General features: G+C 62.2%; 1 protein-coding gene across 1 annotated transcript; it reads left to right on the forward strand.

Moving 5' to 3' along the window:
• LOC311166093 (uncharacterized protein) lies at window positions 1-11,558 on the forward strand. Its single transcript, XM_084227570.1, has 11 exons — window positions 1-132; window positions 614-883; window positions 3,462-3,746; window positions 4,528-4,708; window positions 5,159-5,207; window positions 5,634-5,870; window positions 7,141-7,261; window positions 7,735-8,004; window positions 10,040-10,324; window positions 11,196-11,302; window positions 11,404-11,558. Exons 1-11 carry the CDS (start codon window positions 48-50, stop codon window positions 11,410-11,412), a joined length of 1,899 nt encoding a protein of 632 aa, XP_084083696.1. The 5' UTR covers window positions 1-47; the 3' UTR covers window positions 11,413-11,558.
• Window positions 11,559-19,397: the final 7,839 nt, after the last annotated feature.

Raw genomic sequence — 19,397 nt, forward strand, 5'->3', positions numbered from 1 at the left:
GGTTGTCGCAGTCGAGCGCGGTGGGTTTGGGGCGGTGGTCGCCGGCCATGGGGCTCGGGGCGGCAGCCGGGGCCCTGCTGGTGGCACTGGCGGTGCTGGGAGCGCCCCCGGCTGCGGGCGCGGAGCTCTCGGGTGAGCGGGACAGGGCGGGAGGCGGCGGGACAGGGCGGGAGAAGGGGGAGAAGGGGGCGAAGGGGGGAGCCCGGCATGGAGGGGGAGGAGGAGGGGACCCCCCAAAGGGAGAGCGGGAGGGGCTGAGGGGTGGGGGAAGGGAGGGAGGGGTGGGAGAGGGTGGGGAAGGGGGGAAATGGGGAGGGGGGACCCCAAATGTGATGCCGAAGGGGCTGGGGATTGGGGGATTTGCGGGAAAATGGGGAAACGGGAGCCCCGCAGCGCTTCGGGGAGCGGGCGGAGGCGGGAGGGGAGAGGATGAGGAAGGGAAACGGGGGAAGGGCGGCAAAGAGGAAGCGGCAGCGCGGGCAGGAGGGTCCCGTGGCGGCCGTGGGGCGCAGGGGGTGCGGAGTGGGGATTTGGGGTGGTCCCCGGAGCTGTGGGGGTGCTGCTCGGGGGTGCTGGGGGGGCACCCCCTGAGCTGTGTGTGCTGCACTCACAGGGGTGTTCCAGCTGATGTTTAAAGCCGAGTGTCACTTCACGAACGGCACGGAGAAGGTGCGGTTCGTGCAAAGGCACGTCTACAACCGGCAGCAGTTCCTGATGTTCGACAGCGACGTGGGGCACTTCGTGGGGTTCACCCCCTATGGGGAGAGGTGTGCCAAGAGCACGAACAGCAACAAGGAATTGATGGAGGACGTACGGACTGCGGTGGACACGGTCTGCCGGTTCAACTACCAGATTGTTGCCCCGTTCAGCGTGGAGCGCCGAGGTGAGCGCGGGGCAGAGCGTGTCCGCCCGGGCCCTGCCCTGCCAGTGACCATCCCAGTCCATCCCAGTCCCTTCCAGTATATTCCCAGACCCTCCCAGTCCATTCCCAATCCATCCCAGTTCATTCCCAATCCCTCATAGTCCGTTCCCCGTTTGTTCCCATCCATTTCCTGTCCATTCCCAGTCCATTCCCTGTCCATCCCAGTTCATTCCCAGTGCCTCCCAGCTCCTCCAGGTGTATTCCCAATCCATCTCAGCGCTTCTGAGTCCATCCAGTCCATCCCAGTCCACCCCAGTAACTCCCAATCCATTCCCAGTAAATCCCACTCGCTCCCAGTCCCTCCCAGTCCATCCCAACCCATTCCCAGTCCCTCCCAGTCTATTCCCAGTCCATTCCAGGTTCACTCTCCAACTTCCACCCTCTCTCCCTGTGCCCAGTGCCCCTCCCATTTTTCTCAGTGCCACTCCAGTCTATCCCAGTGCCTCCCAGTCCCTCCCAGCCCCTCCAACTCAATTCCCAGTTCATTCCCAGTTCACTCTCAGACCTCCACCCTCTCTCCCAGTACCTCCCATCCCCTCCCACCTCCCTGAGCGCGAGCCCAGTTCCTCCCAGTCTATTCCCAGTCGCTCCCAATCACTCCTAGTCCTTTCCCAGTCCATCCCAGTTCATTCCCACTCCCGCCTTGTGCCATCCCAGTGCCATCCCACTCCTATTCAACCCATTCCCAGTCCATTCCCCATCCTTCCTAGTTCATTCTCTGTGGCTCCCAGTCTCTCCAAGTGTGTTCCCAGTCCATCAAGTCCATCTCAGTCCATCCCAGTTCCTCCCAGTCCATCCCAGTCCCTCCCGGTCCCAACCAGCCCCTCCAACTTAATTCCCAGTCCATTCCCAGTTCATTCCCAGTTCACTCTCAGACCTCCATCCTCCCTCCCAGTGCCCCCCATCCCCTCCCACCTCTCTCAGCGCGACCGCAGTTCCTCCCAGTCTATTCCCAGTCCATCCCAGTTGCTCCCCATCGCTCCTAGTCCTTTCCCAGTCCATCCCAGTTTATTGCCAATCCCGCCCTGTGCCATCCCAGCGCCATCCCACGCCTATTCAGCCCATTCCCAGTCTATTCCCAATCTCTCCCAGTTCGATCCCAGTGCCTCTCAGCCCCTCCAAGTACATTCCCAGTCCATCAAGTCCATGCCAGTCCCTCCCAGTCCATTCCCAGCCCCTCCCAGTCCACCCTAGTCCCTCCCAGTGCCCCCCCGCCCGTCCATTCCAACGACGCCTAAACCTGACGATGGCAGCCAATCAGAGCACGTCTCTCTGATGACTCATCTGTTGCCGGGCAGACCCGCAGCGCCGAGTGCCCCGCGCTGGACTCGGCCTCCCAGTGCCGCGCGCTTCATTCCCAGTTCCTCCCAGTGCCACCACGATCCCTCCCAGTGCCACCACAGTCCCTCCAACCCACTCTCAGCCCCTCCCAGTCCATTCCCAGTCCCTCCCAGTCCATTCCCAGTTCCACCCAGCTCCTCCAAGTCCATTCCCAGTTCATTCCCAGTTCACTCCCAGACCTCCACCCACTCTCCCAGTGCCCCCCATCCCCTCCCACCTCTCTCAGTACTACCCCACTCCGTGCTGGTCCATTCCCATTCCATTCCCAGTCCCTCCCAGTCCATCCCCAGGGCCTCTCATTCCCTCCAGTTTAATCCCAGGCCATTCCACTTCCACCCAGTCATTCCCAGTCCCTCCCAGTCCATTCACAGTCTATCCAAATCCCTTCCAGTCCATTCCCAGTCCCTCTCAATCCATGCCAGTCTATCCAAATCCATCCCAGTCCCTCCCAGTCCATTCCCAGTCCCTCCCAATCCATGCCAGTCCCTCCCAGTACATTTCCAGTTACACCCAGTCTCTCCAAGTCCATTCGCAGACCACCCCAGTGCACCCCAGTCCATCCCAGTCCATCCCAATCTCTCCCAGTCCATTCCCACTCCCTCCAAGTACATTCCCAGTCCTTCACAGTGCATTCCCTGTGGCTCCCAGCCCATCCCAGTAACTCCCAGTCCATTCCAAGCTCATTCCAGTCCCACCCAGTGCGATCCTCAGCCCTTCTGAGTCCAATCCTTGTCCCTCCCAATCCCCCTCAGTCCCTCCCAGTCCCTCCCAGTCTGTCCCAGTCAATTCCCAGTCTCTCCCAGTACCTCGCAATCCATTCCCAGTCTCTCCCAGTTCTTCCCAGCCATTCCCAGTCCCTCCCAGTCTCTCCCAGTCCATTCCCAGTCTGTCCCAGTCCATTCCCAGTCCATTCCCAGTCCCTCCCAGTCACTCTCAGTCACTTCCCAGTCCCTTGCCAGTCCATTCCTAGTCCCTCCCCAGTCCATCCCAATCCCTCCCAGTCCCTCCCAGTCCATCCCAGTCCCTCCCAGTCCATTCCCAGTCCCTCCCAGTACATTCCCAGTCTATTCCCAATCGATTCCCAGTCCCCCCACTCCCTCCCAGTCCCTCGCCAGCCCAGCCCAGCCCTCCCCAGTCTGTGCCAGTGCCCCCCAGCTGATCCCAGTGTGTCCCCGCTCTGTGTCTGTGTCTCTGCCAGTGCCCCCCAGCGTGTCCATCTCGCTGGTGCCCCCCTCGAGCTCCCAGCCCGGCCCCGGCCGCCTGCTCTGCTCCGTGATGGATTTCTACCCTGCCCACATCCAGGTGAGGTGGTTCCAGGGCCAGCAGGAGCTCTCGGAGCACGTGGTGGCCACCGAGGTGGTGCCCAACGGGGACTGGACCTACCAGCTGCTGGTGCTGCTGGAAACGCCGCCCCGGCGCGGGCTCACCTACAGCTGCCAGGTGGAGCACGCCAGCCTGGAGCAGCCCCTGAGCCGGCACTGGGGTACGGGGGAGCCCCTGGGGGCGCTGCCAGAGCCGCTGGGCTGTGCTGGGAGCCACTGGGAGGGAGCTGGAGAGAGCCGGGCTGGCACTGGGAGAGGGGCTGGGGGCTGGGCAAGGGCTGGGAAGGGCTGTGGGGGGTGCTGGGGAGGGTGGGGTGGGGTTGGGGGGGTGCTGGTGGGCACTGGGAGGGGGTTTGGGGGTGCTGGGAGTGACTGGGAGGGGGTTTGGGGGTTCTGGGTGTGACTGGGAGGGGGTTTGCGGGTGCTGGGAGTGACTGGGAGGGAGTTTGGAGGTGCTGGGTGTTACTGGGAGGGAATTTGGGGGTGCTGGGAGTGACTGGGAGGGAGTTTGGGGGTGCTGGGAGTGAATGAGAGTGGGTTTGGTGGTGCTGGGTGGGCTCTGGCAGGAGGTTTGGGGGTCTTGGTGGGCACTGGGAGGGGGTTTGGGGGTGCTGGTGGGAACTGGGAGGGGGTTTGGGGGTGCTGGGTGTGACTGGGAGGGAGTTTGGGGGTGCTGGGTGTGACTGGGAGGGGGTTTGGGGATGCTCACTATGACTGGGAGGGGGTTTGGGGGTCCCGGGGCGCTGGGGGGACACTGGGAGGGGGCTGTGGGATCCCCAGAGGGCCGGGAGGGGCATTGGCGGCTCCCGGGGAGCCCAGGCCGGGATCGGGGGGAGGTTTCGGGGGGTCCCGGCTGGGCCGGGGGCCAGAGGGAGGGCGCTGCTCGGGGCTCGGGGTGTGGGCGAGAGGTTTTGGGGGTGCTGAGCCCCGCGGACCCCGCAGAGATGCCGCCGGACGCCGCCCGCAGCAAGATGCTGACGGGCATCGGGGGCTTCGTCTTGGGCTTCGTCTTCCTGGCGCTGGGGCTCGGCTTCTACCTGCGCAAGAAGGTGGGGCCGGGGGCCGGGGGTCGCGTCCCGCCCGTGGCGGAGCGTGTGCGCTCCCCCCGGGGCCCCCCGGCCCGGTGTCACCCCCTTTTCTCTGCCCGCAGAGCTCCTGAGCCGCCGGCGGCCGCAGCCCCTCGCCGTGGGCTCGGGCCCGGCCGGGACCCCCCGCTCCGTCCCCGCTGCGCTGATTTTGGGGGGGGTCCCCCCGTGTCCCCCCCAGCCCCGCTGGCGCTCTGCCCCCGCCCGGGGCCCGCTCCCAGTGCTCCCAATAAAGCTTCCCAGTTGGGCCCGGTGCCGTTGATTGGGGGGCGCTGGGGAGGGGTTTGGGGGGGATTGGGGGGCGCTGGGACGGGTTTGGGAAAGGGGAGGGGGACACAGGGTGGGGGCTGGGCCCGGGGGGAGCCGGATGAGGAGGACGAGGAGGACGAGGAGGACGAGGAGGAGGAGGAGGAGGAGGAGGAGGAGGAAGAGGAGGAGGAAGAGCAGCAGCAGCACCCGAACCCCGCCCTTTCCCCACCCCCTCGCAGCCGCAGCCCCCCCGGCCCCGTCAGCATCGCCCCCTCCCCACATCCCGCAGTGAGCGGGGAGGGGCAGCTCAGCCCTTGTTCAGAATCCTTAAATAATTCAAAATAACTCACAATTTTTATTTCTAACAACATTTTATTCACATCCACGCAGAGCTCTCTCTATCCTCAATGCCGCACGGTGTTTTTATTTTGCAGCTGATTGTTTGATTTCTCCTTTTGGGGTTTTTTTCTCCCCCTGATTTTAGGGTGACCCAGACCTGCCTTTGTTATCCAGCTGTGCCAGCTGTCGCTCCCTCTCTCCGCTCCTTCCCCGCCCGCTTCCAAACCCTTCCTCCCGCACATCCCGCTGTTAACCCCTCCTGTCCCGAGCGCTTTTCCTCCCTCCTTTCCCTCGCCCTTGTGTTCCACCCCCGGTTCTGACATCGCATCCTCCCTCCAGACCCGCCCCCCTTTCTCAGCCGCTCTTTGCCCCCAGCTCAGCGCCGGGCACCCCCAGATTCGGGGAGTTTCACCCCAAATCCAGGAGCCCAGCGCCCCCCGGGCCCGGCCTGCTGCTGCTGCTGTGTCCTTTTGTTCCCCCTGCGCCTCCGCGGGGAGCTGGGATCCTGCGGAGCCCCGGAAAAGGGGGACTGTCCCCCCCTCCCCTCCCCCCACTGTCACCATCCCGCCGGGACGTGCGACACTCGGGAACGTGGAGTTCTCCAAATTTTGGGTACGGGGGAGTTTGGGCACTCCCAACCCCCCAAAATCCCGGGGACAAGAGGGTTTAGGCACTTCCAGACCCCCAAAATCCTGGAAAAAAAGGGATTTAGGCACTCCCAGTTCCCCAAAATTTTGGGTCCAGAGGGGTTTGGGCCCTCCCAGCCCCCCCAGATTTTGGGTCCAGGGGGGTTTGGGACATTCCCAGCCCCCCAATATCCCGGGGACAAGGGGGTTTAGGATCATCAAGACCCCCAAAATCGGTGGAAAAAAGGGATTTAGGCACTTCCAGACGCCCAAATTTTGGGTCCAGGGGGGTTTGGGCACTCCTAGCCCCCCCAGATTTTTGGTCCAGGGGGGTTTGGGCACTCCCAGCCCCCCAAAATCCCGGGGACGAGGGGGTTTAGGCACTTCCAGACCCCCAGAATCAAGGGAAAAAAGGATTTGGGAAAGTTTAGTTCCTCAAATTTGGGGTACAGGGGGGTTTAGACCCTCCCAGATCATCAAATTTTGTGTCCAGGGGGGTCTGGCCACGCCCAACCCCCCAAAATCCCGGGAACAAGGGGGTTTAGGAACATCCAGACCCCCAAAATCGTGGAAAAAGGAGATTTCGACCACACCCAACCCCCCAAAAGGGCGAAAAAAAGGGTGAAAATACCTGGGAAAAAATCCCCAAAAAATCCGAAAAAATCCCCAAAAAATTTCTTAAAATTGGGATGGATCCCTTTAACCCCGTAATTCCCAAAATTCCTTCCAACCCCAAATCCGGGACCCCCCTCGCCACCCCCAAAACCCCACCTTGGACCCCCCAAACTGGGGGCAGGGTCAGGGCCAGCAGCGGCAGCAGCCGGGGGAGGCTCCGCGCTCCGTCCATGGCGCTCCGGGCACACCGGGAAGGGTCGGTGCTGCTGCCGGGAACGCGGGTCCCAACTGGGGGGACTGTGAACGGGGGAGAAGCACCCCAAAAAGCGCTCAACCAATGAAAAAGCAGAGATTTTATTTCGTCATGGGTTGCCGGGTAGAGGTTTCAAAAAGTGAGCTCCCTAAGAAATTCTGACCAATCAGAAAGAAGGCAGTTTGTGACTCATCCGTTGCTGGGTAGAGGGTCTCGAAATCGGGTCCCCAACGGAACCGGCCAATTAGAGAGCGCAAAAACCAACTCGGCCAATGACAGAGCGCCCCAAAAAAACCACAACCAATCAAACGGCGGCCAAAAACCACGCCCGACCAATCAGGGAGCGCGTCCCCAATGAACCCGCGGCGCTGCGGGCTGGTTGTCGCAGTCGAGCGCGGTCGGTTTGGGGCGGTGGTCGCCGGCCATGGGGCTCGGGGCGGCAGCCGGGGCCCTGCTGGTGGCACTGGCGGTGCTGGGAGCGCCCCCGGCTGCGGGCGCGGAGCTCTCGGGTGAGCGGGACAGGGCGGGAGGCGGCGGGACAGGGCGGGAGAAGGGGGAGAAGGGGGCGAAGGGGGGAGCCCGGCATGGAGGGGGAGGAGGAGGGGACCCCCCAAAGGGAGAGCGGGAGGGGCTGAGGGAGGGCAGGGAGGGGAGGGATGGGTGGGGAAGGGGGGAAATGGGGAGGGGGGACCCCAAATGTGATGCCGAGGGGGCTGGGGATTGGGGGATTTGCGGGAAAATGGGGAAACGGGAGCCCCGCAGCGCTTCGGGGAGCGGGCGGAGGCGGGAGGGGAGAGGATGAGGAAGGGAAACGGGGGAAGGGCGGCAAAGAGGAAGCGGCAGCGCGGGCAGGAGGGTCCCGTGGCGGCCGTGGGGCGCAGGGGGTGCGGAGTGGGGATTTGGGGTGGTCCCCGGAGGTGTGGGGGTGCTGCTGGGGGGTGCTGGGGGGGCACCCCCTGAGCTGTGTGTGCTGCACTCACAGGGGTGTTCCAGTACACGATACAGCACGAGTGTTACTTCACTAACGGCACGGAGAAGGTGCGGTTCGTGGAGCGGTTGATCTACAACCGGCTGCAGGAGGTGATCTTCGACAGCGACGTGGGGCACTTCGTGGGGTTCACCCCCTTTGGGGAGATGAATGCCAAGCGCTTGAACAGCGACAAGGAATGGATGGAGAACAGACGGACTGCGGTGGACTGGGTCTGCCGGCACAACTACCCGATTGTTGCCCCGTTCAGCGTGGAGCGCCGAGGTGAGCGCGGGGCTGAGCGTGTCCCCCCGGGCCCTGCCCTGCCAGTGACCATCCCAGTCCATCCCAGTCCCTTCCAGTCCCTTCCAGTATATTCCCCGACCCTCCCATATCCCTCCCAGTCCATTCCCAATCCCCCCCAGTCTATCCCAGTCCCTTTCCAGTCCCTCCCAGTCCATTCCCAGTCCATTTCCTGTATATTCCCAGTCCCTCCCTGCCCATTCCCACTCCATTCCCAGTCCATCCCAGTCTATCCCACTCCCTCCCAGTCCCTCTCAGTCCATCCCAATACCTCCAGTCCATGACTTGTCCCTCCCTGTCCATTCCCAGTTCATCCCAATCCATTCCCAGTCCATTACAAATTGCTCCGATTCCCTCCCAGTCCCTCCCTTCCCATTCCCAGTCCATCCCCAGTCCCTCCCAGTCTATTCCCAGTCCATTCCAGGTTCTCTCTCCAAATTCCACCCTCTCTCCCTGTGCCCAATGCCCCTCCCATCTTTGTCAGTGCCTCCCAGTCCCTCCCAGCCCCTCCAACTCAATCCCCAGTCCATTCCCAGTTCATTCCCAATTCACTCTCAGACCTCCACCCTTTCTCACAGTACCCCCCCTCCCCTCCCACCTCTCTCAGTACTACCCCAGTACCTCCCAGTCCATCCCAGTCCATCCAAGTAGCTCCTAAATGCTCCTAGTCCTTTCCCAGTCCATCCCAGTTCATTCACAGTCCTACCCTGTGCCATCCCAGCGCAATCCCACTCCTATTCAGTCCATTTCCAGTCCATTCCCCATCCCTCCCAGTTCGACCCCAGTGCTTACCAGCCCCTCTAAGTCCATTCCCATGCATCAAGTCCATTCCCCGTCCATTCCCAACCCCTCCCAGTCCATCCCAGTCCATCCCAGTCCATGCCAGTCCCTCCCAGTGCCCCCCCGCCCGTCCATTTCAACGACGCGTAACCCTGACGATGGCAGCCAATCAGAGCGCGTCTCTCTGATGACTCATCTGTTGCCGGGCAGACCCGCAGCGCCGAGTGCCCCGCGCTGGACTCGGCCTCCCAGTGCCGCGCGCTTCATTCCCAGTTCATCCCAGTGCCACCGAGATCCCTCCCAGTGCCACCACAGTCCATCCAACCCACTCTCAGCCCCTCCCAGTCTATTCCCAGTCCCTCCCAGTCCTTCCCAGTTCCTCCCCGCCCCTCCAACTGAATTCCCAGTTCATTCCCAGTTCACTCCCAGACTTTCGCCCTCTCTCCCAGTGCCCCCCGATCCCCTCCCAGCTCTCTCAGAGCCACCCCAGTTCCTCCCAGTCCATCCCAGTCCGTTCCCAGTCCCCCGAAGTCTATTCCCATCTCATTCCAGTCACTCCCAGTTCACTCCCAGTCACACGTATTCCCTCCCAGTCCATTCACAGTCTATCCAAATCCATCCCAGTACCTCCCAGTCCATTTCCAACCCATCCCAGTCCCTCCCAGAACATTCCTACTCCATTCCCAGTCCATTCCCAGTCTCTCCCAGGCCCTCCCAATCCATTCTGAGTCTCTCCCAGTTCTTCCCAGTCCATTCCCAGTCTCTCGCATTCTCTCCCAGTCCATTCCCAGTCCATTCCCAGTCACTCCCAATCCCTACCAGTCCATTCCCAATCCTTCCCAGTCCCTCCCAGTCCATTCCCAGTGCATTCCAGTCAAACCCAGTCCCTCTCAGTCCCTCCCAGTCAATCCCAGTCCCCATTCCTTGTCCCTCCCAATCCATCCCTGTCCCTCCCAGTCCATTACCATTCTGCCCCAGTCCAATCACAGGTTCCTCCCAGTTCCTCCCACTCCCTCCCAATCCCTCCTAGTGCATTCCCAGTCTATTCCCAGTCCCTCCCAGTCCATTCCCAGCGCATTCCAGTCAATCCCAGTCCCTCCCAGTCCCTCCCAGTCCATCCCAGTCCCTCCCAGTCCCTCCCAGTCCCTCTCCAGCCCAGCCCAGCCCTCCCCAGTCTGTGCCAGTGCCCCCCAGCTGATCCCAGTGTGTCCCCGCTCTGTGTCTGTGTCTCTGCCAGTGCCCCCCAGCGTGTCCATCTCGCTGGTGCCCCCCTCGAGCTCCCAGCCCGGCCCCGGCCGCCTGCTCTGCTCCGTGATGGATTTCTACCCTGCCCACATCCAGGTGAGGTGGTTCCAGGGCCAGCAGGAGCTCTCGGAGCACGTGGTGGCCACCGAGGTGGTGCCCAACGGGGACTGGACCTACCAGCTGCTGGTGCTGCTGGAAACGCCGCCCCGGCGCGGGCTCACCTACAGCTGCCAGGTGGAGCACGCCAGCCTGGAGCAGCCCCTGAGCCGGCACTGGGGTACGGGGGAGCCCCTAGGGGCGCTGCCAGAGCCGCTGGGCTGTGCTGGGAGCCACTGGGAGGGAGCTGGAGAGAGCCGGGCTGGCACTGGGAGAGGGGCTGGGGGCTGGGCAAGGGCTGGGAAGGGCTGTGGGGGGTGCTGGGGAGGGTGGGGTGGGGTTGGGGGGGTGCTGGTGGGCACTGGGAGGGGGTTTGGGGGTGCTGGGAGTGACTGGGAGGGAGTTTGGGGGTGCTGGGAGTAACTGGGAGGGGGTTTGGGGGTGCTGGGAGTGACTGGGAGAGGGTTTGGGGGTGCTGGGAGTGACTGGGAGGGAATTTGGGGGTGCTGGGTGATTGGGAGGGAGTTTGGGGTTGCTAGGTGTGACTGGAAGGGAGTTTGGGGGTGCTGGGAATGACTGGGAGGGAATTTAGGGGTGCTGGGTTTGATTGGGAGGGAGTTTGGGGTTTCTAGGTGTGACTGGAAGGGAGTTTGTGGGTGCTGGGAGAGACTGGGAGGGAGTTTGAAGGTGCTGGGTGTGACTGGAAGAGGATTTGGAGGTGCTGGGTGTGACTGGGAGGGGGTTCGGGGGTGCTGGGTGTGACTGGGAGGGAGTTTGGAGGTGCTGGGTGTGACTGGGAGGGAGTTTGGGGGTGCTGGGTTTGACTGGGAGGGAGTTTGGGGGTCCCGGGGCGCTGGGGGGACACTGGGAGGGGGCTGTGGGATCCCCAGAGGGCCGGGAGGGGCTTTGGCGGCTCCCGGGAAGCCCAGGCCGGGATCGGGGGGAGGTTTCGGGGGGTCCCGGCTGGGCCGGGGGCCAGAGGGAGGGCGCTGCTCGGGGCTCGGGGTGTGGGCGAGAGGTTTTGGGGGTGCTGAGCCCCGCGGACCCCGCAGAGATGCCGCCGGACGCCGCCCGCAGCAAGATGCTGACGGGCATCGGGGGCTTCGTCTTGGGCTTCGTCTTCCTGGCGCTGGGGCTCGGCTTCTACCTGCGCAAGAAGGTGGGGCCGGGGGCCGGGGGTCGCGTCCCGCCCGTGGCGGAGCGTGTGCGCTCCCCCCGGGGCCCCCCGGCCCGGTGTCACCCCCTTTTCTCTGCCCGCAGAGCTCCTGAGCCGCCGGCGGCCGCAGCCCCTCGCCGTGGGCTCGGGCCCGGCCGGGACCCCCCGCTCCGTCCCCGCTGCGCTGATTTTGGGGGGGTACCCCCGTGTCCCCCCCAGCCCCGCTGGCGCTCTGCCCCCGCCCGGGGCCCGCTCCCAGTGCTCCCAATAAATCTTCCCAGTTGGGCCCGGTGCCGTTGATTGGGGGGCGCTGGGGAGGGGTTTGGGGGGGATTGGGGGGCGCTGGGACGGGTTTGGAAAAGGGAAGGGGGAAACAGGGTGAGCTGCCCCTCCCCGCTAGCTGCGGGATGTAGGGAGGGGGCGATGCTGACAGGGCCGGGGGCGCTGCGGCTCCCAGGGGGTGAGGAAAGGGCGGGGTTCGGGTGCTGCTGCTCTTCCTCCTCCTCCTCCTCCTCCTCCTTTCTCCTTGGCCCCTGCCCTAACCCTAGGCTGATTGGCTGCCCTGCCTAGGGTTAGGGTTAGGGTTAGGGTTAGGGTTACGCCTGGGGCTTCGGCTTCCGCAAACTAAAAGGCCCAGAGCTGCGGGCACACTGCAGCTGCAAAGGGCATCCCAGGGGCATCGCAAAACTGCCACAACCTGGCCTCCTCGAGGGCTTTCTCCTTGGCACCTGCCCTAACCCTAGGCTGATTTCCTGCCCGGCCTAGGGTTAGGGTTAGGGTTATGCCTAGGGTTAGGGTTCCGCAAACTAAAAGGCCCAGAGCTGCGGGCACACTGCAGCTGCAAAGGGCATCCCAGGGGCATCGCAAAACTGCCACAACCTGGCCTCCTCGAGGGCTTTCTCCTTGGCACCTGCCCTAACCCTAGGCTGATTGGCTGCCCTGCCTAGGGTTAGGGTTAGGGTTAGGCCTAGGGTTAGGGTTCCGCAAACTAAAAGGCCCAGAGCTGCGGGCACACTGCAGCTGCAAAGGGCATCCCAGGGGCATCGCAAAACTGCCACAACCTGGCCTCCTCGAGGCCTTTCTCCTTGGCACCTGCCCTAACCCTAGGCTGATTGGCTGCCCTGCCTAGGGTTAGGGTTAGGGTTACGCCTAGGGTTAGGGTTCCGCAAGCTAAAAGGCCCAGAGCTGTGGGCACACTGCAGCTGCAAAGGGCATCCCAGGGGCATCGCAAAACTGCCACAACCTGGCCTCCTCGAGGCCTTTCTCCTTGGCACCTGCCCTAACCCTAGGCTGATTTCCTGCCCAGCCTAGGGTTAGGGTTACGCCTGGGGTTAGGGTTAGGGTTACGCCTGGGGCTTCGGCTTCCGCAAACTAAAAGGCCCAGAGCTGCGGGCACACTGCAGCTGCAAAGGGCATCCCAGGGGCATCGCAAAACTGCCACAACCTGGCCTCCTCGAGGGCTTTCTCCTTGGCACCTGCCCTAACCCTAGGCTGATTGGCTGCCCTGCCTAGGGTTAGGGTTAGGGTTACGCCTAGGGTTAGGGTTCCGCAAACTAAAAGGCCCAGAGCTGCGGGCACACTGCAGCTGCAAAGGGCATCCCAGGGGCATCGCAAAACTGCCACAACCTGGCCTCCTCGAGGGCTTTCTCCTTGGCACCTGCCCTAACCCTAGGCTGATTTCCTGCCCGGCCTAGGGTTAGGGTTAGGGTTAGGCCTAGGGTTAGGGTTCCGCAAACTAAAAGGCCCAGAGCTGCGGGCACACTGCAGCTGCAAAGGGCATCCCAGGGGCATCGCAAAACTGCCACAACCTGGCCTCCTCGAGGGCTTTCTCCTTGGCACCTGCCCTAACCCTAGGCTGATTTCCTGCCCGGCCTAGGGTTAGGGTTACGCCTAGGGTTAGGGTTCCGCAAACTAAAAGGCCCAGAGCTGCGGGCACACTGCAGCTGCAAAGGGCATCCCAGGGGCATCGCAAAACTGCCACAACCTGGCCTCCTCGAGGGCTTTCTCCTTGGCACCTGCCCTAACCCTAGGCTGATTGGCTGCCCTGCCTAGGGTTAGGGTTAGGGTTACGCCTAGGGTTAGGGTTCCGCAAACTAAAAAGCCCAGAGCTGCGGGCACACTGCAGCTGCAAAGGGCATCCCAGGGGCATCGCAAAACTGCCACAACCTGGCCTCCTCGAGGGCTTTCTCCTTGGCACCTGCCCTAACCCTAGGCTGATTTCCTGCTCGGCCTAGGGTTAGGGTTAGGCCTAGGGTTAGGGTTCCGCAAACTAAAAGGCCCAGAGCTGCGGGCACACTGCAGCTGCAAAGGGCATCCCAGGGGCATCGCAAAACTGCCACAACCTGGCCTCCTCGAGGGCTTTCTCCTTGGCACCTGCCCTAACCCTAGGCTGATTGGCTGCCCTGCCTAGGGTTAGGGTTAGGGTTAGGCCTAGGGTTAGGGTTCCGCAAACTAAAAGGCCCGGAGCTGCGGGCACACTGCAGCTGCAAAGGGCATCCCAGGGGCATCGCAAAACTGCCACAACCTGGCCTCCTCGAGGCCTTTCTCCTTGGCACCTGCCCTAACCCTAGGCTGATTGGCTGCCCGGCCTAGGGTTAGGGTTAGGGTTAGGCCTAGGGTTAGGGTTCCGCAAACTAAAAGGCCCAGAGCTGCGGGCACACTGCAGCTGCAAAGGGCATCCCAGGGGCATCGCAAAACTGCCACAACCTGGCCTCCTCGAGGCCTTTCTCCTTGGCACCTGCCCTAACCCTAGGCTGATTTCCTGCCCGGCCTAGGGTTAGGGTTAGGGTTAGGCCTAGGGTTAGGGTTCCGCAAACTAAAAGGCCCAGAGCTGCGGGCACACTGCAGCTGCAAAGGGCATCCCAGGGGCATCGCAAAACTGCCACAACCTGGCCTCCTCGAGGGCTTTCTCCTTGGCACCTGCCCTAACCCTAGGCTGATTTCCTGCCCGGCCTAGGGTTAGGGTTAGGGTTAGGCCTAGAGTTAGGGTTCCGCAAACTAAAAAGCCCAGAGCTGCGGGCACACTGCAGCTGCAAAGGGCATCCCAGGGGCATCGCAAAACTGCCACAACCTGGCCTCCTCGAGGCCTTTCTCCTTGGCACCTGCCCTAACCCTAGGCTGATTTCCTGCCCAGCCTAGGGTTAGGGTTACGCCTGGGGTTAGGGTTCCGCAAACTAAAAGGCCCAGAGCTGCGGGCACACTGCAGCTGCAAAGGGCATCCCAGGGGCATCGCAAAACTGCCACAACCTGGCCTCCTCGAGGGCTTTCTCCTTGGCACCTGCCCTAACCCTAGGCTGATTGGCTGCCCTGCCTAGGGTTAGGGTTAGGGTTACGCCTAGGGTTAGGGTTCCGCAAACTAAAAGGCCCAGAGCTGCGGGCACACTGCAGCTGCAAAGGGCATCCCAGGGGCATCGCAAAACTGCCACAACCTGGCCTCCTCGAGGCCTTTCTCCTTGGCACCTGCCCTAACCCTAGGCTGATTTCCTGCCCGGCCTAGGGTTAGGGTTAGGGTTAGGCCTAGGGTTAGGGTTCCGCAAACTAAAAGGCCCAGAGCTGCGGGCACACTGCAGCTGCAAAGGGCATCCCAGGGGCATCGCAAAACTGCCACAACCTGGCCTCCTCGAGGCCTTTCTCCTTGGCACCTGCCCTAACCCTAGGCTGATTGGCTGCCCTGCCTAGGGTTAGGGTTAGGGTTACGCCTAGGGTTAGGGTTCCGCAAACTAAAAGGCCCAGAGCTGCGGGCACACTGCAGCTGCAAAGGGCATCCCAGGGGCATCGCAAAACTGCCACAACCTGGCCTCCTCGAGGCCTTTCTCCTTGGCACCTGCCCTAACCCTAGGCTGATTGGCTGCCCGGCCTAGGGTTAGGGTTAGGGTTACGCCTAGGGTTAGGGTTCCGCAAACTAAAAGGCCCAGAGCTGCGGGCACACTGCAGCTGCAAAGGGCATCCCAGGGGCATCGCAAAACTGCCACAACCTGGCCTCCTCGAGGGCTTTCTCCTTGGCACCTGCCCTAACCCTAGGCTGATTTCCTGCCCGGCCTAGGGTTAGGGTTAGGGTTAGGCCTAGGGTTAGGGTTCCGCAAACTAAAAAGCCCAGAGCTGCGGGCACACTGCAGCTGCAAAGGGCATCCCAGGGGCATCGCAAAACTGCCACAACCTGGCCTCCTCGAGGCCTTTCTCCTTGGCACCTGCCCTAACCCTAGGCTGATTGGCTGCCCTGCCTAGGGTTAGGGTTAGGGTTACGCCTAGGGTTAGGGTTCCGCAAACTAAAAGGCCCAGAGCTGCGGGCACACTGCAGCTGCAAAGGGCATCCCAGGGGCATCGCAAAACTGCCACAACCTGGCCTCCTCGAGGGCTTTCTCCTTGGCACCTGCCCTAACCCTAGGCTGATTGGCTGCCCTGCCTAGGGTTAGGGTTAGGGTTATGCCTAGGGTTAGGGTTCCGCAAACTAAAAGGCCCAGAGCTGCGGGCACACTGCAGCTGCAAAGGGCATCCCAGGGGCATCGCAAAACTGCCACAACCTGGCCTCCTCGAGGGCTTTCTCCTTGGCACCTGCCCTAACCCTAGGCTGATTTCCTGCCCGGCCTAGGGTTAGGGTTAGGCCTAGGGTTAGGGTTCCGCAAACTAAAAGGCCCAGAGCTGCGGGCACACTGCAGCTGCAAAGGGCATCCCAGGGGCATCGCAAAACTGCCACAACCTGGCCTCCTCGAGGCCTTTCTCCTTGGCACCTGCCCTAACCCTAGGCTGATTGGCTGCCCTGCCTAGGGTTAGGGTTAGGGTTACGCCTAGGGTTAGGGTTCCGCAAACTAAAAGGCCCAGAGCTGCGGGCACACTGCAGCTGCAAAGGGCATCCCAGGGGCATCGCAAAACTGCCACAACCTGGCCTCCTCGAGGGCTTTCTCCTTGGCACCTGCCCTAACCCTAGGCTGATTGGCTGCCCTGCCTAGGGTTAGGGTTAGGGTTAGGCCTAGGGTTAGGGTTCCGCAAACTAAAAGGCCCAGAGCTGCGGGCACACTGCAGCTGCAAAGGGCATCCCAGGGGCATCGCAAAACTGCCACAACCTGGCCTCCTCGAGGGCTTTCTCCTTGGCACCTGCCCTAACCCTAGGCTGATTTCCTGCCCGGCCTAGGGTTAGGGTTAGGCCTAGGGTTAGGGTTCCGCAAACTAAAAGGCCCAGAGCTGCGGGCACACTGCAGCTGCAAAGGGCATCCCAGGGGCATCGCAAAACTGCCACAACCTGGCCTCCTCGAGGGCTTTCTCCTTGGCACCTGCCCTAACCCTAGGCTGATTGGCTGCCCTGCCTAGGGTTAGGGTTAGGGTTACGCCTAGGGTTAGGGTTCCGCAAACTAAAAGGCCCAGAGCTGCGGGCACACTGCAGCTGCAAAGGGCATCCCAGGGGCATCGCAAAACTGCCACAACCTGGCCTCCTCGAGGGCTTTCTCCTTGGCACCTGCCCTAACCCTAGGCTGATTTCCTGCCCGGCCTAGGGTTAGGGTTACGCCTAGGGTTAGGGTTCCGCCAACTAAAAGGCCCAGAGCTGCGGGCACACTGCAGCTGCAAAGGGCATCCCAGGGGCATCGCAAAACTGCCACAACCTGGCCTCCTCGAGGGCTTTCTCCTTGGCACCTGCCCTAACCCTAGGCTGATTGGCTCCCCTGCCTAGGGTTAGGGTTAGGGTTAGGCCTAGGGTTAGGGTTCCGCAAACTAAAAGGCCCAGAGCTGCGGGCACACTGCAGCTGCAAAGGGCATCCCAGGGGCATCGCAAAACTGCCACAACCTGGCCTCCTCGAGGCCTTTCTCCTTGGCACCTGCCCTAACCCTAGGCTGATTTCCTGCCCGGCCTAGGGTTAGGGTTAGGGTTAGGCCTAGGGTTAGGGTTCTGCAAACTAAAAGGCCCAGAGCTGCGGGCACACTGCAGCTGCAAAGGGCATCCCAGGGGCATCGCAAAACTGCCACAACCTGGCCTCCTCGAGGGCTTTCTCCTTGGCACCTGCCCTAACCCTAGGCTGATTGGCTGCCCGGCCTAGGGTTAGGGTTAGGCCTAGGGTTAGGGTTCCGCAAACTAAAAGGCCCAGAGCTGCGGGCACACTGCAGCTGCAAAGGGCATCCCAGGGGCATCGCAAAACTGCCACAACCTGGCCTCCTCGAGGCCTTTCTCCTTGGCACCTGCCCTAACCCTAGGCTGATTTCCTGCCCGGCCTAGGGTTAGGGTTAGGCCTAGGGTTAGGGTTCCGCAAACTAAAAGGCCCAGAGCTGCGGGCACACTGCAGCTGCAAAGGGCATCCCAGGGGCATCGCAAAACTGCCACAACCTGGCCTCCTCGAGGGCTTTCTCCTTGGCACCTGCCCTAACCCTAGGCTGATTGGCTGCCCTGCCTAGGGTTAGGGTTAGGGTTACGCCTAGGGTTAGGGTTCCGCAAACTAAAAGGCCCAGAGCTGCGGGCACACTGCAGCTGCAAAGGGCATCCCAGGGGCATCGCAAAACTGCCACAACCTGGCCTCCTCGAGGGCTTTCTCCTTGGCACCTGCCCTAACCCTAGGCTGATTTCCTGCTCGGCCTAGGGTTAGGGTTAGGCCTAGGGTTAGGGTTCCGCAAACTAAAAGGCCCAGAGCTGCGGGCACACTGCAGCTGCAAAGGGCATCCCAGGGGCATCGCAAAACTGCCACAACCTGGCCTCCTCGAGGGCTTTCTCCTTGGCACCTGCCCTAACCCTAGGCTGATTGGCTGCCCTGCCTAGGGTTAGGGTTAGGGTTACGCCTAGGGTTAGGGTTCCGCAAACTAAAAGGCCCAGAGCTGCGGGCACACTGCAGCTGCAAAGGGCATCCCAGGGGCATCGCAAAACTGCCACAACCTGGCCTCCTCGAGGCCTTTCTCCTTGGCACCTGCCCTAACCCTAGGCTGATTTCCTGCCCGGCCTAGGGTTAGGGTTAGGGTTACGCCTAGGGTTAGGGTTCCGCAAACTAAAAGGCCCAGAGCTGCGGGCACACTGCAGCTGCAAAGGGCATCCCAGGGGCATCGCAAAACTGCCACAACCTGGCCTCCTCGAGGGCTTTCTCCTTGGCACCTGCCCTAACCCTAGGCTGATTTCCTGCTCGGCCTAGGGTTAGGGTTAGGCCTAGGGTTAGGGTTCCGCAAACTAAAAGGCCCAGAGCTGCGGGCACACTGCAGCTGCAAAGGGCATCCCAGGGGCATCGCAAAACTGCCACAACCTGGCCTCCTCGAGGCCTTTCTCCTTGGCACCTGCCCTAACCCTAGGCTGATTTCCTGCCCAGCCTAGGGTTAGGGTTAGGCCTAGGGTTAGGGTTCCGCAAACTAAAAGGCCCAGAGCTGCGGGCACACTGCAGCTGCAAAGGGCATCCCAGGGGCATCGCAAAACTGCCACAACCTGGCCTCCTCGAGGCCTTTCTCCTTGGCACCTGCCCTAACCCTAGGCTGATTTCCTGCCCGGCCTAGGGTTAGGGTTAGGGTTAGGCCTAGGGTTAGGGTTCCGCAAACTAAAAGGCCCAGAGCTGCGGGCACACTGCAGCTGCAAAGGGCATCCCAGGGGCATCGCAAAACTGCCACAACCTGGCCTCCTCGAGGCCTTTCTCCTTGGCACCTGCCCTAACCCTAGGCTGATTGGCTGCCCTGCCTAGGGTTAGGGTTAGGGTTACGCCTAGGGTTAGGGTTCCGCAAACTAAAAGGCCCAGAGCTGCGGGCACACTGCAGCTGCAAAGGGCATCCCAGGGGCATCGCAAAACTGCCACAACCTGGCCTCCTCGAGGGCTTTCTCCTTGGCACCTGCCCTAACCCTAGGCTGATTTCCTGCCCGGCCTAGGGTTAGGGTTAGGGTTAGGCCTAGGGTTAGGGTTCCGCAAACTAAAAAGCCCAGAGCTGCGGGCACACTGCAGCTGCAAAGGGCATCCCAGGGGCATCGCAAAACTGCCACAACCTGGCCTCCTCGAGGCCTTTCTCCTTGGCACCTGCCCTAACCCTAGGCTGATTTCCTGCCCAGCCTAGGGTTAGGGTTACGCCTGGGGTTAGGGTTCCGCAAACTAAAAGGCCCAGAGCTGCGGGCACACTGCAGCTGCAAAGGGCATCCCAGGGGCATCGCAAAACT

This window comes from Fringilla coelebs, assembly GCF_963513975.1.
Source record: "Fringilla coelebs genome assembly, contig: SCAFFOLD_188, whole genome shotgun sequence".
In the NCBI taxonomy this organism is placed as follows: Eukaryota; Metazoa; Chordata; class Aves; order Passeriformes; family Fringillidae; genus Fringilla; species Fringilla coelebs.

Coding starts and splice junctions, on each gene's coding strand:
- LOC311166093 (XM_084227570.1), top strand. CDS start 48: ATGGGGCTCGGGGCGGCAGCCGGGGCCCTGCTGGTGGCACTGGCGGTG. Junction 5,871..7,140: donor TGGAGTTCTCCAAATTTTGG/GTACGGGGGAGT, acceptor TGGTTGTCGCAG/TCGAGCGCGGTCGGTTTGGG. Junction 10,325..11,195: donor GCCCCTGAGCCGGCACTGGG/GTACGGGGGAGC, acceptor CGGACCCCGCAG/AGATGCCGCCGGACGCCGCC.